The following is a 25399-nucleotide window of genomic DNA, read 5'->3' as shown; positions in this document are numbered from 1 at the left end:
CTCTATGTGGACAATAACCTTGTTACCTTTTATTACAAAGTCATAACTGAAAACTATGTATTTTGTCTTTTTTGTTGTTATATTTCCTCATTCTTTGTTTCATTATGACTTAGTTGGACATTGCTTTAAGCAGAGCTCACTTGGGTGACAGAGGAAACTTTCATTGTCACTTTGTGAAATTATTCCTAATCTGTCACTAAAAAGAGTTCAGCCAAAATAGAGTGAAACTTATTTTTTTCACAATTAGTACACGTAAAAGTGTCTTTATTTTGTTTAAACCACTTTGTTTAGGAAGCATTGTTTTCCAGCGCAAAGAGCTCTGGGTTTGGAGCTTAGTTTAAATCTCAGACATGTTACTTATGTGACCTTGAGACACTGAACGTCTCTGCGACTTAGTTTCCCATCTGTGAAGTGAGGGAGTTGGACTAGTGGGCTTCTGAGGTCCCTTCTAACTCTTAATCTATGCTCCTGTGATCCTGTGAACTTCTGGGAAGTTGATTCCCTGGCATCTGTCAGAATAGAAATTAGCAAGCCACATAGTATAGCTCAGTGGATAGTGTTGGACTTGTACGCAGGAAGACTTGAGTTTGACTCTTCAGATACTAGAGACCTTGGGCAAGTCATGTGACCTATCTATGTCTGTTTTCTCAAGTGTAAATGGGATAACAGTTCCTCTTTCACAGGGTGTAAGAATCAGATGAGATAACACGTAAAGTGTCGTGCACACCTACGTAAGATATATATGACAACATATGTAATAGATACATAAATACCCTGGTAAGCTGGTTTACTCAACTCTCTAAGCCTGTTCAGGAGATAGACTTCTCAGATACAGATCCTCTGGAAAAAGTCACCATGTTCCGAAGCATCATGACTTGCTAACTCCTTTAGCTTTCTGAGGCTTCTAATACTGTAGTTTTAAAAATGAAGGCCATATTTCTGAAAGGAAACACACTCACTTGCTCATTAACATTACTTTTTCATTGACTACTGGGTTTAGAGATAGAGGTATCCTCAAATCTCTTCATTAAAAACCATATAAAATAAGATGATGACAAGGATTTTACATGCTAATAAAAATAGTACCATAAGTTTTAATAAATTGAACTTTAAACTGTACTCTCCTGCTTTGAAAAGTTTACTCCTAAAAAGTCAATGGCTATAAGAGTTAAAGTCAATAATAATAATAGTTGCCTCCACTAAACTCTTACTTTGACTAGAGGTAATCTTGGGTTTTTGAAACCCAAGTTTTAGAATGCTAGTAAAGTTCATGCTCTTGCAGGCTTGCCCAGCTGGAGATGTTTTAAGTACAGTACTGGCCAAGTGATGGAGGACCAGCATAGCTAAGTTTGGGAGGCTCCTCACCAGGTTTCCTCCAGGGTGATGAATTTTGAGGGCACAGTGACTGGCAAAAATTCTACTTAGGTTTGAAGGGGCTGTGCCCTGCTTTAATGGGGGGACACTGGCATTGACAAAATCAGGGATCCTTGAGTAGGAAGTGGTAATAGCAATCATTATACTTTTTAACAAAAGTATAACAAAGTGCTTTCCTTACAATAACTTTTATTTTTTTTTTTTTGAGGGGTTTGAGTCCTGGAGGAATGATGCTACTACAAGTCCACACAGGTGGAAAACTCAAGCCCAGGTTTTTTCATTCTAAATGCAGGACTTAGTGTCCTTTACTACAACAGATTCTGGGACCCAGATCCTTTTCAGGCTTACATCCTGTCCCCCTTCCTCCCCCTCTTTTTTTTTAGCTCATACCTCCCTTACCCTTATAGTAGCCCTATTCTTGTCTTACCTTAAATCCCAAGATTCTCAGACACATATTTTATGTTCTCTGGTACATTTGAAGTTGTTTTAGATTTTAATTTTTTTGGTTATAATAGCTCCTATTATTTCATGTTATTTCTACATTTAGTTATTGAGATTTCTACAAAGAAGTCTATCATTGGAATTTATCCTATATGTTAATAGTAGTAGTGTTGTACTTAATTATAAAGAGTAAAAATATTCTGCATTTAAAGATTTTTAAGGATTATTTCTTTTAGAAATAATACTTAATTTTTATATTACAACAGGTATTTTCATAATCATAGTAGTTAAATACATATAATTCATTTCCAGTAAGAAAAATATTTCTCAGGTATTTAAATAAGTTATTGATTTTTTTTTCCTCTAGGTCAAAGTTGGAAATTGTAATACACCTAAACCAAGCTTCTTTGATTTTGAGGGGAAACAGAAATGGTAAGACAGAATTCTTGGAATTTCTGTTTGATCTTGTTAAAAATATTTTAGGTCTATAGGAATTAAGTAATGAGCAGATTAGAGTATTATTCTTAGATTAATCTCTCTCAGGTCTAATGACATTCAAACAGTTTGTAGAGAGATTAAAAGAATCGGCTTTTATCTAAGGTTCTTATGTACTGTGAGTTTGGTAGATAGCCAGTCTTTGATTTACTGTGCCTCACATAGGAATGTTCTCCTTGGCCTCAGCTGGGGGGTGGGTCACAAACACTGGTGTTCCCTGCCTCCGACTACTGCTTAGGATGTTCCCTCTCCTATCCCTTTCTTATCTTGTCGTAGTGTCAGGTAGGATAGAGACTTCAGTAGCAGGAGGAGCAAAAGGAAGAAAGAAAGAAGGGAAAGTAAATCTTTTTGGCTACTTTCCCTCTACTCATACCCTGCTACTAGTGATCTTGTTGGTAGTAAACAGACTGTCATCATCTTTTCACTGCCCCCAGGACTTAGCCTATTTCTGTCTCCACAGGCTCCACACTCCTCCAGTTCCATAGTCTCTGTAATGAATAGCCTTTCTTTGGAGTACCAACAGACACTTCTAAGTATCTTTTCCTCCTTAGCTCTTGTCGTACTGTATGCACATACATAAATACACACAACTTTGTGTCGTACAGTTTACCTTATGTGGTAATTATTGTTTTCTCATTTTTCTTACTAGTAGTGGGATGTGAGAGAAATGACTTTTTTCTCATATTAATAACCAACTATTAAATTACGATTAAGGTTTTCCCTTCCTTCTTCCTCCCTCAGAAACCAGCCCCTGTAGGTTATTCAGCCAGTCTCTGAAGGACCTGGCCAGTAGATGAGATTGCCCAAATCCTCTGAGTATAGGCTTCTAGATCTTGGGTGGGACCCCACCTAACTAGAAGATCTTACAAACAGAAACCAGTCTAGGCAAGTGCTTGCACTTAGGAGATAAGCCTCTGTCCTTAGAACCTTCCATTAAAATTTAGGGTGACCCAGCTTAAGAAGGGGAAAACCAACCAGAGTTGTTTGGGTAGAGATGGATTCTTTTGTCCATATTGCTGGAGGTGGCTGAGTCTTATGATCAGGTCATATTCTCAGCAGGAGCTGCTGAAGACTTTTTGCCTACCTCCTCATTAATATAAACCAATCAGAGTTGATTTCTACCCTCAGGGACATCCCGCCTTTCCAATGGCTTTTTAGCATTCCGTGTTCTGCATGGGGTTGCCTTTTGGTTGCCAAGAGGAACCATTTACCTCAATTTATTGATTATCTACTAGTCTAATTAATAACTTGGTTATTAATTATCCAGAAACTCTCAGAAAATTCATTACAGCTGGAGAGAAGAGTGGTTTGAGATTTAATCTCCTCTCTTCCCTCATCTTGTTTCTTCTTTAACTCAAACATTTTGTTCTTTGGGCTCAACTCTAAGATGTTAGAGGTCTTAGACATAGAATTAATATGTCATTAATGTGATACAGTAACTAAGAAAGCTAATGCATTCTGAGGCTGCATTAAAAGAGGCAGAGCATCTAGGAGTTTAGAGGTCGTGGTCCCACTGTGTTTTGGTCAGACCATATCTGGAAATATTGTGTTCAGTTCTAGGCACCAAATTTTAGGAAGGACATTGATAAGTTGAGGATTGTTTAAAAGAAAGCTGTTGGGGGCAGCTAGGTGGTGCAGTTAGTAGAGCACCGGCTCTGGAGTCAGGAGGACCTGGGTTCAAATGCGACCTTAGACACTTGACACATTTACTAGCTGTGTGACCTTGGGCAAATCACTTAACCCCAATTGCCCTGTCTTTCCCCCTCAAAAAAAAACAAAAACCAAAAAGAAAGCTGTTTTTCCTTCGTTCTGGAAGAGGACGGTGACATCAGGGAGATGATGCCATGACTTGCAAGAGAATTGGATTTCAGTGAGGCAGGGCTGTGCAAGGTCACCAGACTCACTTTCTCTTCCAGAACCATCTGGGTCTAGCTGCAAGATATAAATCAGGAGGACTGGGAGATAGCCCTCCCAAAAGAAAATAAGCAATATAGTGAAGAGTCTTGAAATCATTCCCCATGTGGGTAGGTTGAAGGACTTAGAGATACATAGTCTGGAAGACTTGATAGCTGTCTTGAGTTTTTTCCAGAGGGTAGAACTAGGTGTAATGAGTGGCCAGTTGCAAAGAGGCAAACATAGGCTTGATCTAAGGAAAAACCCTGAAGTGGTATGAACTTTTCCAGACCACTTGTAGGTTTTGTTAGAAGAGAATTATCTTTTAGATGTGGGTTGGATTAAGTGACTTTTGGGGTACTTTCCAACTCTAAGATTCTCTGAATATACCAAAGGTTAGAGTAGTAATTATATATGACATGAATATCTCCTGAACCCTTCCCTGTTCTCTCCAGTGTGCCTAATTCAGAGTTGTAGGACCTCATAGTCAGATGTTGGACCATTATGTATGCTGGCCTGGAAATCTAACCACTGAGGATTGTGGAAAAAAAATAGAACCTTTTTTGTTTAAAAAAGGGGAAGGTTCCAGATGTCAAGCAGACGACTTAGAAATTAATTTACAACATAACTAATTTTTTTTGTTAAGTTTGTTCAGTTGCATTTGTTTATCTGATGGCTTGTTTGAACTAAAGTGTAGGTAGGGACAAGAGAAGGCTGTTTATGTATAGTTAAGTGGATGTGTTTCAAAGTCAGTCTGAAAAGTAATGGTCTGAATTACTCCTGTAATTCCAAAACTTTGAGATCACTATGGGTCATTTCACTAGTTTTTCTGTAGGTCAGTGGTTCTCAAAGTGGGATCTGGGAGTGGTTGGAGAGCTTGAGAACCTTTCAGGAGGTCTGTGAGATCAAAACTGTTTTCGTAAATACCAAGATATTTTAATGTTCAATATGGTAAATATTGATGGTCAGAAACACTGTTTGTGGGGAGTCCTCATAAATGTTAAGAATATAAGAATATAAATAAAAAGTTTGAGAAACACCACAGCAGGTCATTCTGGATATTTTTTCTCTGTTTTAGGGAAGCATGGAAGGCACTTGGAGATTCAAGTCCTAGCCAAGCAATGCAGGAATATATTGCAGTGGTTAAAAAGTTGGATCCAAACTGGAATCCTCAGGTAAATAAGACTCAGAGAACAGATACTGTTTAACAGTTTAAGCATCTGTAATTTTGTTGATGTGGGTATTCCCTTCATACATACGTGTGTGTGTGTGTGTGTGTGTGTGTGTGTGTGTGTGTAATAATATTATAACTCACATGGTCTCAAAGAGTTGCCATGGCTAAATATTTATTATCTTGTGGTGAAACTGGTTTAAATTTAGCATAGATGGTCCTTGGACAAAAAGACAGAGAACCTGTCACTAAACCTATATGTGAAGCTTTTCTCATCCTCCAGACCTTGCAGAACTTCCAGAGCTTATACTCCATTGGCTTAGCCTTTGAGAAAATTTAGGGTCACCTTTTTACCGTAATCAGGAATGGGAGTAGAGCTTTTGTGGAGGTAATGAATGACATATATTCTGAAATTTTACTGAATACACAGTTAATGTAGTCAGTATTTTTCTGAGGGAAATATAAAAGTCAGGGTAATGTCATATTATAAGTTCTTTTCCTGAATTAGTTGTAAAATTACTTAAAAATTGAACTATACTTAAATATTAACGTAACTATAGTCTGATACTGTAATTTTCTGTGGGCCACATGGGAAAAAACAACATGATAACAGCTATTGGCCTAAGAATTCTCACACTTAAGTCAAATTCCATTGATTTTTAGATTTAAAATAAAAAAAAAACCCTGCAATTTTTGACACTATTGATTTTGGATATGCTTGCTTTTCTAGGTTTTTTGAAACCACTCTGACCTGATATTCCTTCTACCTGTCAGACCGATCTTTCTTAGTTCTTGCTATAACTACCTCCAAGGCATGCCCATTAAGTGTAGATGTCTCAAAAGGCTTTGTCTCCTCCCTCTACACTATTTTGCTTAGCGATCTCATCATCTCCCATGGATTCAGTTGTCATCTCTATGCAAATTATTCTCAGATTTATTTATCCAACCCTAACCTCTCTCTTGAGCTCTAGACTTGCATCATCAACTGTCTCTTGGACATCTTGAATTGATGTCCTGTAGATATCTAAAAGGGGCTGCTAGGTGGTGCAGTGGATAGAGCACCAAGCCTGGAGTCAGGAAGATCTGAATTCAAGAACCTTACCTCAAACACTTACTAGATGTTTGACCCTGGGCAAGTCACTGTTTGCTTGGAGATGGAAGTGGCAGGTCATTCCAGTATCTTTGACACGAAAACCCCAGATGGGGTCATGAAGAGTCAGATAAAAACTGATTGACACAACAACAAAAACAGCAGATATCTAAAACTCAGCACATCCAAAATGGAAGTCATTCTCTTTCCCACCAAATGCACTCCTCCTCTAAACCTTATGATTACTGTTGATGCCACCACCATTGCCCCCGTTCCTTCAGACAATAGAAGTATCATCTCAAACTCTTCATTTGTTCTTCCTTCGTACAATCTCTTGTATATGTCTCCTCTTCACTCCCATAAGCCGCCACCCTGCTGCTGCCCTTCTCTCTATTGCCATAGGCTTTTGGTTGATCTTGCTGCCACAAAGATGTACTTTCTCCAATCTATTCTGTACTCAACTGTCAAACTGATTTTTCTAGAGGACACATCACATCTTACTCAGTAAGCTCTAGTGGCTCCCTGTTGCCTCCAGGATCAAATATGAAATGGTTTGTTTGGCACTGGAAGTTCTTTGTAACCTAGCCCCCTCCTATCTTTCTGTTAATACCTTTTTAGACATTCCATCTGTGGACCCTATGCTTTTTCACTAGTTTGACCCCCATCCCTGGTATGCTCTCTCTCCTGTTTCCTTTAAGATTCAACCCACATCCCATTTTCCTTAAGAGACCTTTCCTAGTCCTACCTATTGCTAGTGTCTTCTCTCTCAGTTTACCTTCCCTTTCTACTGTGTTATATGTACTTACATGTCTTATATGTACACGATTTTTTGGGTATTATCTCCCTTCTTAGACTGTGAGTTCCTTGAGGGCAGGGACCACATTTTTGCCTTTTTTGTGTCCCCTGTGCACACAGTAAACCCTTTATCTAGTTAGGTCCTCATGAGTAGGAATAATAAATCCATGAAGTGGTCTCAGTACTTGAAGTCCTGCTGCATATTTCCATTGGGCTGCACCTGCTTACCATTTTTACATAATTGCAACGTCAAATAACGCACATTGGACCATTTCATATAAAGCTCAGTATTTGTACCAATTGGGACATTTCTGTAGCACTTTAAGGTTTGAAAGTGCTTTACATGTGTTATCTCATTTGATCCTCAGTACAGTTTTGTAAGGTAGGTGCTCTTACCCTGTTTTATAGGGGAAGGAAACCAAGGCTGGGAGAGGCTCAGTGAGTTGCCCAGGGTCACACAGCTAGCAAGTGTCTAAAGTTAGATTAGAACTCAGTCTTGCTGATTCCAAGTCCAACACTGTCTACCATTCCACTTAGCTGCCTCTATATTTAACCAGTTTCGTAAACTATGTAAACTTTATGATTCTCAGTTTCCTCATCGGAAAAATGGAGGAAAATAATATTTGTATTCTTTTACTTCACAGGTTTTAGTTGCTCAAATTAGATAATATATGTAAAATACTTTACAGGCTTTAAAAAATTCTATTTATGGATGTCAGTTATTATTTGAACATCCTCATGTAGTTTTTGGTTTTAAAAAAATATTATCAGAAGCATTCATGAAATATCCACCTGTTCTCCACTGGGCAGTTATTGAAATAGTATAATCCTTGCCCTCTAAGAGTTTGCAATCTAAAATATGGAATCCCTGATCTTCTATCTAGATACATATTTAAATACAGTGGCCTTTGAATTCTTATGAAAATGAGTACAGGTTTTGGAAATGTGTTTTTAAAATCTCTTGACATCTAAACTTTGGAATTTACTATTTATAATATAGCAAAACACAACCAAAATAAATGAGGAGTAAACGAGGAATGGTCACCTGTGACAACAGCTATATCCAGATTATCTGAAGAGAGAATATTCTGAACCTTGTAGCCTTGGTTTTAAGGGGGTGCTTTGCATCTAAGGCTGCCTGCTGCCTGGAAGATTATTCATGTGCAAAACAAAACCATAGGATTACAAAATATAGAAAATTTTAAACTATTATTTTCTATGGGAAAAATGTTTTGTGTCTTAAAAAATTAATAATAGGGCTAAAAGAGGACATTTTCCAATCTGATAAGCTAGTTAGCTATTTCAGTTTGTTATGTTTGCAATGATAATTGCCAGAAAAAATACATATAGCATGTATACTTATGTTTTCATAACTTTTAATAGTTCTCTTTAAAGAGATCTTGCGATGTTCCATATTGCTTTTCTCATAAGTCTCCCTTTTTAAGTATTTTACAATTAGAGTGACTGACCATGTCACAATTCTTATTTAATCTCTATTTAATCTTGTGCCTGATTGTGGCACAAATGGTCTATTTCCAGGTCTCACTGAATGAAGCTTAATAATGTCTTTTTTGCATATATTAGTAATTTAAATGAACATTTAGCTCTCATTAAGTGAAATAGATTACAGATTAGTGTTTAGCCAAATGTAGAGTGAGAATATTTGTTCCTTTTCTGAGGTATTTCAGTCTTGTCACCCACAAATATTTATTAAGGTGCTTGCTATATTCCAGTCATTGTGCTAAGTAAGACACCGAGAGTACAGGGACTAAGTATGAGACCATCCCTACTTGGAAGGAGTTCATGTTCCAGTGGAGAAGATAACAAGGTTATATTAAACATATATAGCATAAATATAAATTAATAAATGCAAGCCTATACAAAGTAGTATTAATACAGAGTATTTTGAGAAGGTGAGCACAAGTAGTCAGGATCTAGAAAGGCTTCATGCAGAATATGCCACTCAAAGGCAGGGAGGTAATCTGTCAGCTGGAAATAAGAGGGGCAGATTGCAGGCATGTGGGATGGCCAGTACAGAGCCATGGAAACAGGAAATGGTGCCCTTTTTGAGGAACAGAAAGGCCAGTTTGGCCAGATCAAAAAGTGCCAGAGTGGGAGTAATGCCCATTGAGGCTGGAAAAAGTCAGCATTCAGACCAGAAGCATTTAAGTGCTTACCTATGTGCCAGAGTCCAGGAGTGGGGAACCTGCGGCCTCGAAGCCACATGTGATCCTCTAGGGCCTCAAGTGTGGCCCTTTGACTGAATTCAAACTTCACAGAACAAATCCCCCTAATAAAAGGATTTGTTCCATAAAACTTAAACTCAGCCAAAAGGCCGCACCTAAGGACCTAGAAGGCCACAGGTTCTCCACCCCTGTGCCGGACCCTGTAAAAAGATAGGTTAGGGCTCCATTATAGAAGGCTTTAAAAACTAAACAAAGGGGAGGCAATAGGAAGCCTTGGAATCAGTAGAGTAGGTGAGGCACATAGTCATATCTAGGCTTAAGGAAACTTACTTTGCAAGTGTGTAGGATCGACTGGAGTGATGACAGACTTGAAGTAGGGAGGCCAATTAGGAGACTTGCAACAATTGAGGCAGGAGGTGATGAAAACCTGAATTAAGGTGGCCAGGGCAGAAATTTGATTTTCTTGACTAGAAGCAGCTGTAGAGAGAGCACTGGGCCTGGGGTCAGTAAGACTCCAGTTCAGTTATGGCCTCAGACACTAACTGTGGCCCTGGGAAAGTCACTTAACCTTCTCCCTCGGTTTCCTCATCTGTAAAATGGGAATAAATAGCATCACCTGCCTCTCAGGATTATTGTGAGGATCAAATGAGATAATATTTGTGAAGCACTTAGCACAGCGCCTAGTATGCCATAGGAACTGGATAAATGTTAATTGGTTAATTGATATGTAAAGATGGCTCTAAGAATTGCTTTTGACCCTTCATTTTCTTCCAGATTTTTCTCCACATACCAAATATGTTCTATAGTAGCCACAAGAGGGAGCTAAGTTCATTTTAGTGATTGGAAAACTGTGGATCAAATACGTTTTGGCAAAAAATAGGCAATGTCAGGCTTCTGCCTTGTTGTCCGTCTTAGTTAAAAACAACAACCCCATCCCCCCTCTAAAAACCCAAAACGCTTTTGTATTTAGGATCTTCAGCATGTCCATTTAGTATCTTTTCCTGCCTTACCTTGCTAGGCCTAATTTTCTCTAGCCAGTGATTCTGTTGTAGGTGGGTAATAGGTGACAACACTGTAACAGGTAATAACTTTATATTCACAGGGAACTGAGAGTAGGGTTGATTTACCTTGGTCTTTGAAATGGAAAGTTACATGGAATTTAGGAAACTTTATATTTCAGTTTATAGAGAACAAAAAATATATGAAACCACAGACCTTTGTTACGTATAATTTTTGAAAAAGTATATTAAGTTTAACAAGATCATTATAAAATTGCCTTGGCTCGTGGCCTCTTCTGAATTTTTTTTATTCTTTGTACTTTTTACATTTTATTGATCCTCTTTTTTTCCACATCTCTATCCCTACATATCAGCTTCCTTCCCTTCCGTAGTGCCTTCCTTGTAGTAAATAAGTACAGTCAGGTGGAACAGTTCAAAACAGCGACCATGTCTGAAAAGATAGGTCTTAATCCATACCTCTAGCCTGTCACTTCTCTGCCAAGGGCTGGGTGGCGTGCTTCATCAGTCTTCTGGAATTATGATGGCTCAATATATTGATCAGAATTCGATAATCTTTCAAATATAATAATATAATATAATATAGTCTTTCAGAGTTGTTTCCCTTTACATCGTTGTCATTGTGTAAATTGATTTATTGGTTCTGCTCGTTTTGCTTTGCATCAGTTTATATAGTCCTTCCCAGCTTCTATGAATTTCTTGTTCATCATATCTTATATTCCATTCCACTAACGTGCTACAGTTCTTATGATGTATTAATATTCCATTGCAGTTGTTTGCCACAGTTAATTCACAATACTAGTTGATGGACATCAATTTTATTTCTACTTCTTGGCTACAATAAAAGTGTTTCCAGCAAATTGTGAACCCATTCATCTATATATATAGGTGTATAAAAGGCCATATCCCTTTTGCTCTTGAACCCTAAGAACTGAGTGAGTGAAAAAGCAGATAAATTCATACGCATATTTATCCCAAAGGTTTTTATGAGTTTTGGAATTGATATTTTAAGGAGTAATAAAGCTGTTTTGCTTATTTCTAAAATTCAGTCTTAAAGGCAGTGTGATATAGTGGAAAGATCCCTGAATCTGGAGTCTTGGGGACTGGTATTTGAGCCCAGGCTCTGCTTTCTACTTAATATTACGTTGGAAGAGAAGGGGAGAGAAGAGAAAAGAAGGGGAGGGAAAGAAGTAAGCATTTATATCGCTCCTACTGTGTTACAGACACTGTGCTAAGTGCTTTTAAAAAGATTATCTCATTTGGTCCTCACAGCAACCCTTCAAGGTAGATATACTATTATTATCCTCATTTTACATTTGAGGAAACTGAGGCATATAGAAGTTAAGCAACTTGCCCAGGGTCACACAACTAGTAAACGTCTGAGGCTGGATTTGAACTCAGGTCTTCCTGACTATAGGCCCAACACTCTTGCCTACTGGGCTACCAGCTGCCTCTATATGACAGTCTCTGGGTAGCCTTGGGAAGGTCAACCTCTCTCGATTTGAATTTTCTGACCTATAGAATGAGAGAGCTGGACAAGCCAAGCAGTTCCCAATCTTTTTGAATATAAGGATCATTTATTAGTGTCACTTTTTTAGATGACTGACATGATAGTAATTACACTATTAGTATCCAGAGATTGAGAAAATATATGAATTGAGAAAGTACATTAGTGTTCCACATTCAGTGAGTGACTCTTTTGCATGAATTTATAAATTATTGATCACAGCATGTATGTCCATTCAAAAAATAGTAAAATATTAGCTATAAGACTTATAATCAGTGCAGGGCTAGTTCAGTACTAGAAAAACTATGAGTATAATTGACCATATCATTAACAACAATTCTTATTTCTTATCCAGTACCAAACTGTTTTGACAGTTACTGTTTTTCTGTTTGAATTTGACACCGCTGGATTAGAGCATTCCCAGTGAGGCCAGAGTTACCATTGTGATCCCTGTATAGATCAGCTGTATTTATTCATGGCCACAGACTGTGCCTCTTATAGCAAACGACTGGTCAAGATAACTGTCAGATTAGATGTTAAACTTTTAGGCCATATTTTCAACATGTACTTCAAAACATATGAATAATGTCTTTTTTTTTTTGGTGAAAATTTAAGGAGTTGGAGTGTAGACTTATCAGTACAAATCACTATCTTTACTAGAAAAACAGCTCAAACTGCTTGTCTTCCTGTTGTGCAAAATAGCGTTGTTATGTTCAGCACAGCTTAATAGGTGACTAGAGAGAATTATTTGCTATCTAAAAACTGAATTCCTTAAAGTTAATTATAGTTCTTAAAAACAATCTGTATAATCTGAATTCGGTTTTCTCTGCTCTTTCTGAGTGTGTTATTGCTTGTGTTGGTACAGCATAGAGTAGCCTGTATCTCATTTTGATGACTGAAAAACTAAAGCTGTCCTGCTCAGTTTTCCGCTAACTTGAATCTTCACTGTTGAGTGACGGTCATCTTTCTCAGTGATTGTCTGTCTTGCATACTGCCGTCAGATCAGTCTTACTAAAGTGCTGCTTTAGTCGTGTTACTTTCTCCCTTAAAAACCTTCACAAATCCCCATTGCCTGTTAACAAAGACTTGCTTCTTAGTTAGCATTCAGAGCTCGTGTAACTCGGCCTCAACCTACATTTTCAAGCTTACCTCTCACTCCTTCAAAAAAGAACCTAGTTCCCAGATGATACGCCTACAACTGTTGACCGTATTTCCATACCTCCGCTTACGTTTTGGGGAGAAAGAGCTCCCTTATTTCTCTTATTTAATTAATTGTTCTTTCCACCTCCTAAGCTTTTTTTGTTTGTTTGTTTTGTTTTTGGAGGGGCGACGGCAGGGCAGTTGGGGTTAAGTGACTTGCCCAAGGTCACACAGCTAGTAAGTGTGTCAAATGTCTGAGGCTGGATTTGAACTCAGGTCCTCCTGACTCCAGGGCCGGTGCTCTACTCACTGTGCCACCTAGCTGCCCCCAACTCCTAAGCTTTTAATGAGATATTTTGCTTTAGTGGAAAGGACGTTGAATTTGTAACCAGGAAAAAATGTGGTTTTGAATCCTGTCTCCAGAAGTTACCAGCTTTATGACCATGGGCAAGGGGCATTGAACTTCATTGAGTCTGTTTCCTTATGTGTAAAATGGGCATGGTATCTCTAGTACCTACCTCATAGGTGTTTTTGAAAGGGTATCGATAATTAGAAAAGCACTTTTTCAAACCTTAAAATGCCATCTATGTCAGCTGTTGTTATTACTATTATTTATACTATTTGGTAATTTTTGGTAATTTTTCAAAAATTTTATTTGGTAATTTTCGAAAACTTTATTTTATTTATTTTATACTTGTCTTATCCTTACTAGATAATGAACTCTTGAAAGATGAGTTGTATCTTAAACATTGTTGTATTCCTTACAGCATTGCCTGGGCAGTGCTTATAGACTACACTCACTAAATATTTATTGAAGGAATGAATATGTATTTGTGAAAATTCTGCCTTTTGGGATCTAATATTCATCAAAATGATGCATTTTATCAAAAGTCACATTTTTAAATTTTTGAATCTGTTTACTCCTGTCTTTACTTTTGTCAGATTTTTCTCCTTGGTAATGTTTGCAGACTTTCCAGAGTAATTTTTCAGGTCCAAGACCTACATAGCCTGGATCCTGCATATGCAATTTCTGTATTCCTGCAGTTGCTTATGATTATTCCTGGAACAGGTTCAGAGGGAGCTAAGTGGATTCAGTACTCTATTCCTGATACAAGAAGATATCTTTAAAGTTACTTTAAAGTTACAAAAATTTGACCACAGAATTGGGCCTTTGAAATATACCAAACGAACAGAAAAGAAGTAAAACCGTCTTTTATCATCTAATAGGCATCTTTTATCATATAAACTATAAAAGCATGAAAGCCAATTAATATAAATTAAAATAAGAATTATGTTTAGGGAACAACAAGGCATGGCAAACTGTTGGCTTTCGTATGTTGTTAGTTTGTCTTGATGCTTGGTGGGCTCTAGAGGTCAGTATTTGACTACCTAGCTGGCTGGCAGGCGAGGTGAACTGAAGAGCTGCTGGGAAGCAGAATAATGGTTTTGTGTCTTTCCATGTAGAAACAATGTCAGATTAGGAGTTAATGGTTTTTAAGCACATTTTCAAACATGCTTAAAATATCTAATAGTAAAATATTTTTGAGAAATTTCAAGAAATAAAAGTTTTATAAGTGTTTTTTATTTTATTACTTCTTCTATGACTTCACTTTCCTTTTTCTCCAGTCTCAACCCAGTAGTCATTTTAACTTGTTTGGCACATAGTAGGTGCTTAATACATGCCTGTTGATTTGGCTTTTCACCAGCAGTGTTAAACACTTGAGGCCATGCTTACAACACCCCTGAGCACAGCCTGAAGCAGATTAAAATATAATTGGGAAATAGTAAAGAAAGTAAAAATAAAATACAACATAGTATTACATTTTAAGACTAAGTCTATATGCAGCAGGGAGGCATCCTTACATATAGATTGTGGCCTTGTTTTTAATTTGAGTTTGATACCACTGCTCTACACTGCCCTCTGCTCTCAAATTCCTTGCTTCCTTGTTTTTCTCTGTCATTGGCTTGCCCAACCTAAGCCCTGGATTCTTCTTACCATCTGCCTCCTTTGCTCTACTAATGAGCTTCTGAATCTCATAGTGTGGAACAAAGCCATGTTACTCAACTTCAGTGGGGCCTTCACTGCAGTAAAGCGGTCCTTTTATTTTTCCCTAATAGATTCCCTGTCTCACTTCCTACAGAAGCTATTCCAAGCTTTCTCTCCCTTCCTCAAGCCTCCTAGAACTTCTCTTCACCTCTCCCTCTCAGCTTAGGACCTAGCCTCTTACTTTACTGAGAAAATTGAAGCCATTCTCTTCTCCCAGCCACTTCATTCAAACTTTCCTGACTGCATCTCCCATTTTTATTCTCTTATTCCTCAGTTTCTGACAGAGGTGGCCGTTATCCTTGCCAAAGCCAGCTCCTCTACGTTCTCCAGCAGATTGCATCCTTAGTGATCTCTTCCTTTTCTCAGTATTCAACCTTTCCCTATCTACTAGTTCTGTCTCTACCACCTTCAGATATGCCCAAATCTCCCCTATTCTTTAAAAAGCAACCCCCCCCCAAAAAAAAAACCTTTACAAGATCCTATAATCTCTTCAGGCTAATATCCTATGTTTTTCCCCTCTTTTCCTGCCAAGCTCCTTGAAAAAGGTACCTCCACTCACCATTTCTACTTCTTGTCTCATTCTTTCCTTAACCCTTTGCATTCTGGCTTCTAGCCTCAGGATTCAACTGAAACTGCTTTGTCCGTGTCAGTGATTTCCACTGCCCAGTCCGAAGGTCTTTCTCATTCTTCATCCTATCTGCTACGTTTTACACTTAGCTGTCTACTTTTAGATGTTCTCTTCTATCTAGATTTTTGTGACACCAGTCTTTCTTTATTCTTTTCCCTGTTGGACTGCTGTAAGGTCTCCTTTTTCGACTCATTGTCTATATCATGCCTCCCAAATGTAGCTGTTCTCCAAAGTTCTTTCCTAGACCTTCTTTTAGTCTCTTTCTATATTCTTGGGGGTGTATTCTTGGTGACGTCTTCATTTCCCATTTGATATATCGTTATGTTTTTTTAAAAAGCAAGTTTATAGACCCTGGGTAAAGAACCCCTGTATTTGATTGTGAACTCCGTGAGTGCAGGCACTGTGTCTAATCTAAATGCTCTGTGTCCCTCAAGATATAGTAGATCACTCAGCGCAAGGTAGGAGCTTAATAAACATCTTTTGGCAGGGGCCATTATTATCCCCATTTTACAGATGAGAAAACTAAGGACTGATGGTGGAGAGTATTGCGAAGAAGGCCGCTTTTGCCCCAGAGAAGGGGTGCCAAGGCTAATGAGGGGGGAGAAGATAGCAGAGAAAGTGGCTTCCAAGCTTGTTGGGGCTATGATGGCCTGGGCCTTTTGAGAGACTGTTCCCATGGATATCTTTGTGCATATGTATACACCCAGCCCCATTTTCTCTCCTGAGCTTCAGTACCACATCACCATTTGCCTGTTGGACATTTGCAAGACATGCAATCCAAGAAGCATCTCAAATTTACCATGTGCAGAACAACTCATTATCTTTCTCTCCAGACCCTTCTTCCACACCTTTTGTTTCTGTGAAAGGTCCATTCTTTAGTCTTCCAAGCTTGTGACCTTTGCCTTATCCTCTACTCCTCACTCTTAACCCATATAGTTGATAAATCTAAATTTGAATTTCAACCATCAGAACATCTCTTCATCTGATCCCTTCTCTTTACTTAGCTAGCTACCACCACCTTAGGTCAGGCCTTTATCATTTCTCCCATAGATTATTGCAACATCTTCCTAATTGGTGTCCTTGCCTCAAGTCTCCCACTATCCCAGTCCCACCAACACAGTGCTGCCAAAGTAGTTTTCCTTAAGCAAAGATATGACCATATGACTCCCTTAATGAATTTATTATTATTGCCTCTATGATTGAATATAAACTCTTCTATTAATTTTTCATTCCCTTCACAATTGAGCTCCAAATTGCCTTGAAAGCCTCATTGGGATTCACCACCTCTTCTGCATTCTCTGATAGAGCCAAACTGACTGCCTCTCTGTTCCTTAACATTTGAAACTCCATCTCCTGCTCCTGGGCTTCTGCTCTGGCTGTCCTCCATGCTTAGAATGTACTCCCTCCTTATTTCTGTCTCATCAACTTCAAGATGAAGTCCATACACCATCTTCTGCGAGAAGCCTTTCTCAGGAAGCCCCCTTTCACACCATCTTATATTGAACTAATTTGTATATATTTGCATCATCCATTCGCTTTATATATGCATGCATATGTATATACACACACATATACATACACTACATATACATAATATTTGTTATCTCCTCCATTAGAAGTTAAACTCCCTGTGAATAGCGATTTTTTTATTCTTTGTATTTGTATGACTCATGCCTTTTAAGCACAGCCTAGAACATAGTAAAATCTTAATAAATATATTTTGGTTGATTGGTTGTTTGTGTACACAGATTTAAATTCTGAATTTAGTCCAAAATAGGAATTTGTGGCCAAGCATCAGAGGGATGATAAGCTCTACAATCAATGCAGTGGGCTTTAGAGGTGTCTGAATCTCTTCTTTTTTAAGGTGGGGAGATTGAGGACCAATGTGGTTAAGTGATTTCTCTAAGATCCTCCTGGCAATAAGAGGCAGATGCAGGTATGAGCATAGATCCTCTGATTCCCAAGCCATTGAATCTGTTTATACTGAGTGGCACTCATCCTATTACCTAAATTCCATTCCACCACCTAAATATATTAATTAGCAATGTTGAACTTCTAGGATATTTTTCTGGAATCTTCTGGATTGAACTTGTTATTTAATAAAAATTTTAAGACATCTATTTAGAAGCAAACTTGGTATATCCCTTTAGCAGTCTGTAACTTTTCATTGACTTAGAGATGACATTTATTTAGACAAGTCAATCAGTACATTTTCTAGGAGCATATTATTAGTACTTTAATCCTGTCAGAATTACCAAAAGGTTTGATTGTAATTTTTCCATTTTAACAAATGTACTACAACACTGTACTATTTCACATGAACTAAATACTTGCAAATGTGGTAACTTTTCATTCCAGGAAAGAAAAATTGTTTACATTGTACCAAACTTAGTTTTTCTAGCGTATTGCTCGTTGAAACTACCTATTTTCAGGTAATTTGTCGAGTATTCCATTTCCAGTCTAGTATATTTCACCAAAAGAAAGGTATTAGTGTGTATCACTTAGTCATACTACATTTTTATATACATAAAATTGAGTGGTGAAGTTTATATGAAATATAATATGAATATCCAAGTATATGACATCATTCATCTAAAAATCCATTTGATTTTTAGTGCTTTATGACTGAAGATTCAGCTTATGACTGGGACTTTCTCCTAGGACTCATGTCCTTTTACATATTAAAAAGTCATGTTAAAGCCCAAACTTTACTGTTACCTTTTTTAGCCTAATCTAGCTTGGTGATTTTATGATGTAGATAAGAAATATGAAACATTTCTTTTCAGATAGCTTTGTAGTAGCATTTCCTACTATTTGCAGCAGAGCATTATTTATTTTTTGCTTTTCTCACTGGATGAAAGTGACTATTAGGAAAACCATTTAGTTAATTAGAAATTTTGCTGGAACAAAGAAACAGTATTTTCTCATGTTTCCCTCCTCTGCCTTCCTTATATTCTGAAGCAGTCAATTCCAGAGTAACTTTGGGAAGACTTTCTAGTCTTTTGAAAAACATAAAAGGATTGCTTTTGTTAGCTATAAAATGTACAAAAGTCTTCTAAAAGGAAAAGGTCTTTTAATTTCAGAATTCTAACCATAATATTCTGTCTTAGGAATGAATGCAGGTGTCAACATATACTATCTCAGTTATAAACAATGATCACTCTTACACTGCCAAGTATGAGATTATAGGGAATAATTTAATCAAATGAACATATTATTTGAGGTTAAAAAATAAAACTCAAGTCTTTTAGGACTTAAACTGTTCTCTAGGAGTAAGTTAAAGTATTTTCGGGGAAGCTTATTATCTCATTTAGATTACCAAGATTATAATTATGTTCCATTTACTAATAATAATGAAGTTAATTAGATGACTAAGAAATTAGACACATTTAAAAAGAAAACTAAATAGTGTTTTTAAATTGTATTCTTGTGTTTCATGAACAATGAATCCCAATCTCTTTTTTGTGCCTTAAAATGTTATTTTCAGTACTTGGATAATTTAACAATTCTCGTTCCCCTTTTTGTTTTTGTGCTCCATGTTTTGGGACTTCTCAGTTATAGATAGAACTTTTAAAAAGGATAAAGAAAAGGTACTTCATTCAGGGATCAAAATTAGGATCTTTGACCATGAATTTGCTAAATACTTTTTAATATTGTTTTAATAACTGTATTTTCTGCTGCATTATCTCTATAATCTATAATCTATAATCATCTAGAATATAGGTTATACTATATAATTGTTGTGAATCACAGACATTCTAGAGCCTATCATCTTAGTGTTTGGCACTCTCCTCTAGCCCCCCAAGTCTATTTGGAGTATAAAACTAGTGATGACTACATTAATTTATCCTTTGAGATTCAATTCAAGTAAGATTTATTGAGCTGCTTCAGGGTGCGCTGCATAGCTCTGAATTAGTGCTGTGATCCCACTGAGATCTTCTGTCTTATAATAATAATTAATAGCAGCTTTCTTCTGAGAACTTTTAAAAATCAAAATTCTTTGGAATGTGATTTTGACAGACAGTGAACTCCACATACTATGCCACTCATTTAAAAAATTTGCTTCCTCTGTCATTGCTGCTGCTGCTGAAAATCACGGAATCTTTCCAGTTGGTTTTGAGTTTGTTAGTGGCCTGTTTCTTTTAGAGGTAAAACTCTTTTACATATTGTAATGTAATAAAAGGACTGCTGTGTGCCAGTGTTTTAACAATCCAGCTAGCAGCTTCTGTGGGGGCATAAGATCCACCCACAGCCAGCACCCAGGAGGCTGCCAGTACACCGGGAAAGCACAGGTTCTTTTTATCTGCTTAAACAAGGAAAGCACGGTGAAGGGGTTGACCAGCTTACTTTAATCCAGCATTCAGGCAGCATACAGACAATATTCATTTAGTTTGGGGGAAAAAACCAGCACCCCAAACTTCAGAACAAAATACAAACAAATTACAAGCATCAACAGACAGACCAAATACAGATTCATTCACTTACTTCAGGGGAAAAACAGCCAGCACCCTGAACTTTAGAATATTCATTTAGTTCGGGGGAAAAAAACCAGCACTCCGAACTTCAGAATAAAATACAAATAAATTACCATATCAACAGACAGACCCAATACAATTCATAGTTACCAACATCTAGGTTCAGCCCGAGAGCTCAGGCTGGCCCAGAGTCACGCTCGCCACCGCTGCTGCGCCAGCGGGAAAGAGGATTAATTTAGTGTGCATTTTGTAAGTACTCAGATTTGAAAAGGAAACTAGCCGTGTTAGTAACGATGTTTCATAGGGCAAGATAAATTCTCTTTCTCTCCTTCCTGTTTATAAGAATTTTGATCTTTCTGCTACTTTGCATGTCATCATTTTTGATAATAATGATCTTAACTCTTCAGAAATGGTGAAAATGGCTGATTGTTCCTTGGAGTTGAAATGACAGATTAATTTCCTCCTGTTACTAGGAGGTAATTGTTGAATTGCCATTAGGAGGAAATGTTCACATTTTACTGTTGAAGTATTAACATTTTACAGCATAATTTGATTTGAGAATATGATTATCTTTTACTGAATTTTGCACTAAAGAAGTATAGGGAGATGAGATTCATTAAATACTTAAATACTGAAGCCTGCTAGGTATAGACTACATTTTGGAATTTTATGGCCATGCTCCCAAGAAGTATCCTAGCATAGGAGACAGGAGACAGAGACCTGGACATAGAGTCTGGAAGACCTCAATTCTAGGCTTATCACTGATTTTTGCTTGCTTTGTGACCTGGCTAAGTAAACTTTTTTTGCAACAGCCTAGGAAGAATCTCCTAATAATAAATCCATCTATAAGGTGTTAGTCACCGGGGGATTGGGAAAAGCCCCTCTTAGAAGAAGATACTTTAGCTGAGTTTAGAAGAAAACCGTGATCTCTAAGGGGTGAGTAGATAAAGGCATGTTTTCTAGACATTGAGGACAGTTTGTGTAAAAGTAGAAATAGACTTAAATATTAATTCCTTAAATACTGGTTTTGATATATCTCAAATTGTTATTGGATAAATACTATTTCCATCCCTAAAGCTGATATGTCAATTATATCTGTAGTTGTTTGCTATATATAATCATTTTTGCTCTCTTTTCAACTTGAAACTAGTCTTTAGTAATATTAAAACTCTATTACTTTCTGCAATCAAATTTTAAAAATCCTCTATCTTTTAAAGCTCTTCATAACCTGGAACATCTGTTTTTCCATTCTTCTTATACCTTACTCTACTCCAAAGACTCTCTGATCCAGTGACACTGGCCTCTTTGCTACTTTAAGACGACTCCTCATGTAGTCCCTCGTGCCTGAAACTCTCTCCTTGTCTCCATCTCCTGGCTTCCCTGGCTTCCTTTAAGTCAAGACCTTAGATAAGGTCTTCTCTTCTTCAAGAAGCCTTTCACAGCCCTCCTTAACATTAGTAGTTTCTCCCTGAGATGATCCCCAGCTTTTCTCATATAGATCTTGTTTGTATGTAGTTGTTTTCACATTTTTTTCCCACACTAGGATGAGTTCCTTAAAAATAGACATCCCCGCCTCCCCTTTTTTGTGTGTCCCTAGCCCATGACACAGTACAGAGGTGCTTAACACATAGGCAGGTCTTTAACGCATACAAGGTGCTTAATAAAATCTTGATGTCATTTGACTTGGTTTGGAACTGAGCGTACTGCCTGGACACAGTGTTTTGCTTTGTCTTGTTTTTCAAGTATTTATTGCAATTTTTCCTTTTTACCTAGGCAGTACAATTTTTAATAATATAATGGTAGAACTAGTGAAGATAAAAAAGTTTCTAATAATTTTTCATGGTTTTCTTTCAACAACCGAAACCTTTTCTAGTTAATAAGCATAACTAAATTATACCTTCTTCATTCCTAAATTCATCTTCTCTCTGTAAAGCTTTTATATTCTCTAGGATTACTAGATGAAAAGTGGGAGAAAAATAGGGAAATGGACAGAGTTTTGAATGTATAGCAAGAATTAAGCCTGAAATGGTTAGCATAAGATAAGAGGAAGGTATTTGAGGAAGGAAAAATATTGGAAATTCTTATCAACGTACATTGGGTTTTTTTCTGAGTTTTCCCTGTGCCTTAGAAGTTTAGAGCTGTACAGTGATCTTAAGAGAGCATACAATTTATCCCCTTTTTTTAAAGGTAAATAAACTGAAGTTTAATAAGTGCTTGTTGAATTGAGGCCCAAAAAAGTCAATCAGTTGTCCAAGTTGTATAATCTAGTTACATGCAAAGCTAAGACTAGAATCAAAGCTCCTGACCTGGCATACCACTTTCCATAAATGACACTATACAGTTGTGTTTGAGTTCTCCATGTTTAGTATTGCGTTGTGTTCAAAGGAGTATTAAGATCTTTAAAAGAAAAAAGGTGGGAAGGAATTGTTATTAGCAACCAGATTGGTTGAAATTTAGTATTTCCTATTGGAAGTAGAGTGAAATAAACAAATTTGATCATGTACTAAATTAGCATCTTGCAGAAAACTCTCTGTTATAGAAGCAACATGGGCAGAGATGTTGGAAACGTGGAAGAAGCATTTCTTCATCTGAAAAGTTCTCAGTGAAAGGGCAAAAATCAGTTTTCTAAATATAATCATAGTAACTGTAAAGGGGGCAGCTACCATGTTCTTTTTGCTTTGAATTTAGTTCATTTTGGGTTTGGAATCAAATAAGAACATATGTATAGAGAGATGGCCTACTCTAAACTCCTGGGATAACCATACATATAATTTAACCACTGTACTTAAATTCTCTCTTAAAGTTCATTGATAGACTTAAATATCTGTAAAGCCCAGTCCCACAGTTTGCTGCTTGAAGCATCTACAGGGAAAAGAAATTGGGATGTGGGAGCAGAGCAAGACTGGGTCTGAATAGAATGAAATGATTTTCATATTTAGAGCCTTCTCACATTGGAATTTGGATGTGCAACTCATGGTCCACATTTGACTTGCTTGACCCAGAGATTTTTAGTAAAAAAGTTTTACTTAATTGTTTAGCACACATGGACTGTTGGTCGTAAGGCCTAAACAACTGACTGCTGCCAGGTAGTATGTTAGCAAGCTTGGATCATATAGTAATTGTAAGTGCAGCTGAATATAATTAATCATCTAATTAAATTCATATCTGGACCACACATAGATTATTGATCACATGATCTCTTATTGACAAAACCAGTGTGTCACTGGCATTGTTGAGAGAATGATCATCCCTTAGACTATGTGGATTCTTGGAGCTAAATAAGAAGGAAAAGGGGAATAATCATATTTAGGATAGAGAAAGCACAACAGAGTATTTAGCTGTTTGCTAATTTAAAATCTTGCCTTGAGTTATTTATTAAATCTAGTTTTTAGAAGATATAAGGAATTACTCAATTTGATAAAACTTTATTTTTTATTTTTTTATTTTTGTCATTTTTATTTAATATTTTAGTTTTCAACAATGATTTCCACAAGATTTTGAGTTATAAATTTTCTCCCCGTTCCAAGATGGCATATATTCTGATTGCCTCATTCCCCAATCAGCCCTCCCTTCTTTTACTCCATTCTCCCCTCCCCCATCCCCTTTCCCCTTACTTTTCTGTAGGGCAGGATAGATTTCTATGCCACATTCCCTATATATCTTGTTTCCCAGCTGTATGCAAAAAAACAACTTTTTTTTTTAAGCATCTGCTTTTAAAACTTTGAGTTCCAAATTCTCTCCCCTCTTCCCTTCCCACCCATCCTCCCTAAGAAGGCAAGCAATTCAACGTAGATCACACATGTATCATTATGTAAAACACTTCCACAATGTTCACGTTGTGAAAGGCTAACTATATTTCCTTCCATCCTATCTTGCCCCCCTTTATTCAGTTTTCTCCCTTGAACCTGTCCTTTTTCAAAAGTGTTTGCTTTTGATTACCTCCTCCCCCATCTGTCCTCTCTTCTATCATCCCCCCCCCTTTTTTTTATCCCCTTCCCCTTACTTTCCTGTGGAGTAAGATACCCAATTGAGTGTGTTTGTTATTCCCTCCTCAAGTTGAATCCGATGAGAGTAAGATTCACTCAGTCCCCCTCCCCTGCCCCCTCTTCCCTTCCAACAGAACTGCTTTTTCTTGCCACTTTTATGTGAGATAATTTACCCTATTCTGTCTCTCCCTTTCTCCTCTCAATATATTTCTCTCTCACCCCTTAAATTTATTTCATTTTTTTAGATGTCCTCCCTTCATATTCAACTCATTCTGTGCCCTCTGTCTATATTCCCTTCAACTCCCCTCATACTGAGGAAGGTCTCATGAATTACACACATCATCTTTCCATGTAGGAATATAAACACAACAGTTCAACTTTGGTAACTCCCTTATGAATTCTCTTTCTTGTTTACCTTTTCATGCTTCTCTTGATTCTTGTATTTGAAAGTCACATTTTCTATTCAGCTCTGGTCTTTTCATTGAGAAAGCTTGAAAGTCCTCTATTTTATTGAAAATCCATATTTTGCCTTGGAGCATGATACTCAGTTCTGCTGGGTAGGTGATTCTTGATTTCAATCCTAGCTCCTTTGACCTCCAGAATATCATATTCCAAGCCCTTCGATCCCTTAATGTAGAAGCTGCCAGAGCTTGTGTTGTTCTGATTGTGTTTCCACAATATTCAAATTGTTTCTATCTGGCTGCTTGCATTATTTTCTCCTTGATCTGGGAGCTCTGGAATTTGGCAACAATATTCCTAGGAGTTTTCTTTTTGGGATCTTTTTTAGGAGGTGATCAGTGGATTCTTTCAATTTCTGTTTTACCCTCTGGTTCTAGAATATCGGGGCAGCTCTCCTTGATAATTTCTTGAAAGATGATATCTAGGCTCTTTTTTTGGTCATAACTTTCAGGTAGTCCAATAATTTTTAAATTATCTCTCCTGGATCTATTCTCCAGGTCAGTGGTTTTTCTAATGTGATATTTCACATTGTCTTCCATTTTTTCATTCCTTTGGTTCTGTTTTATAATATCTTGATTTCTTATAAAGTCTCTAGCTTCCACTTGCTCCAGTCTAATTTTTAAGGTGGTTTTTTCTTTAGTAGTCTTTTGGACCTCCTTTTCCATTTGGCTAATTCTGCCTTTCAAGGCATTCTTC

At 37.2% G+C, this 25399-nt stretch overlaps 1 protein-coding gene across 1 annotated transcript in view; it reads left to right on the top strand.

Annotated features, from left to right (window-relative positions):
- ACBD6 (acyl-CoA binding domain containing 6) overlaps positions 1–25399 on the top strand; it is a 227380-nt gene that overhangs the window by 4603 nt on the left and 197378 nt on the right. The window contains exons 2-3 of the mRNA XM_036755421.1: positions 2183–2247; positions 5282–5378. Coding sequence (XP_036611316.1) covers positions 2183–2247; positions 5282–5378 — 162 coding nt within the window. The remainder of the gene's footprint in view (positions 1–2182; positions 2248–5281; positions 5379–25399) is intronic.

This window comes from Trichosurus vulpecula, chromosome 4 (assembly GCF_011100635.1).
Source record: "Trichosurus vulpecula isolate mTriVul1 chromosome 4, mTriVul1.pri, whole genome shotgun sequence".
NCBI classification, from domain to species: domain Eukaryota; kingdom Metazoa; phylum Chordata; class Mammalia; order Diprotodontia; family Phalangeridae; genus Trichosurus; species Trichosurus vulpecula.
The sequence above is the reverse complement of the archived record's forward strand: the minus strand, read 5'-3'. Positions and strand labels throughout refer to the sequence as shown.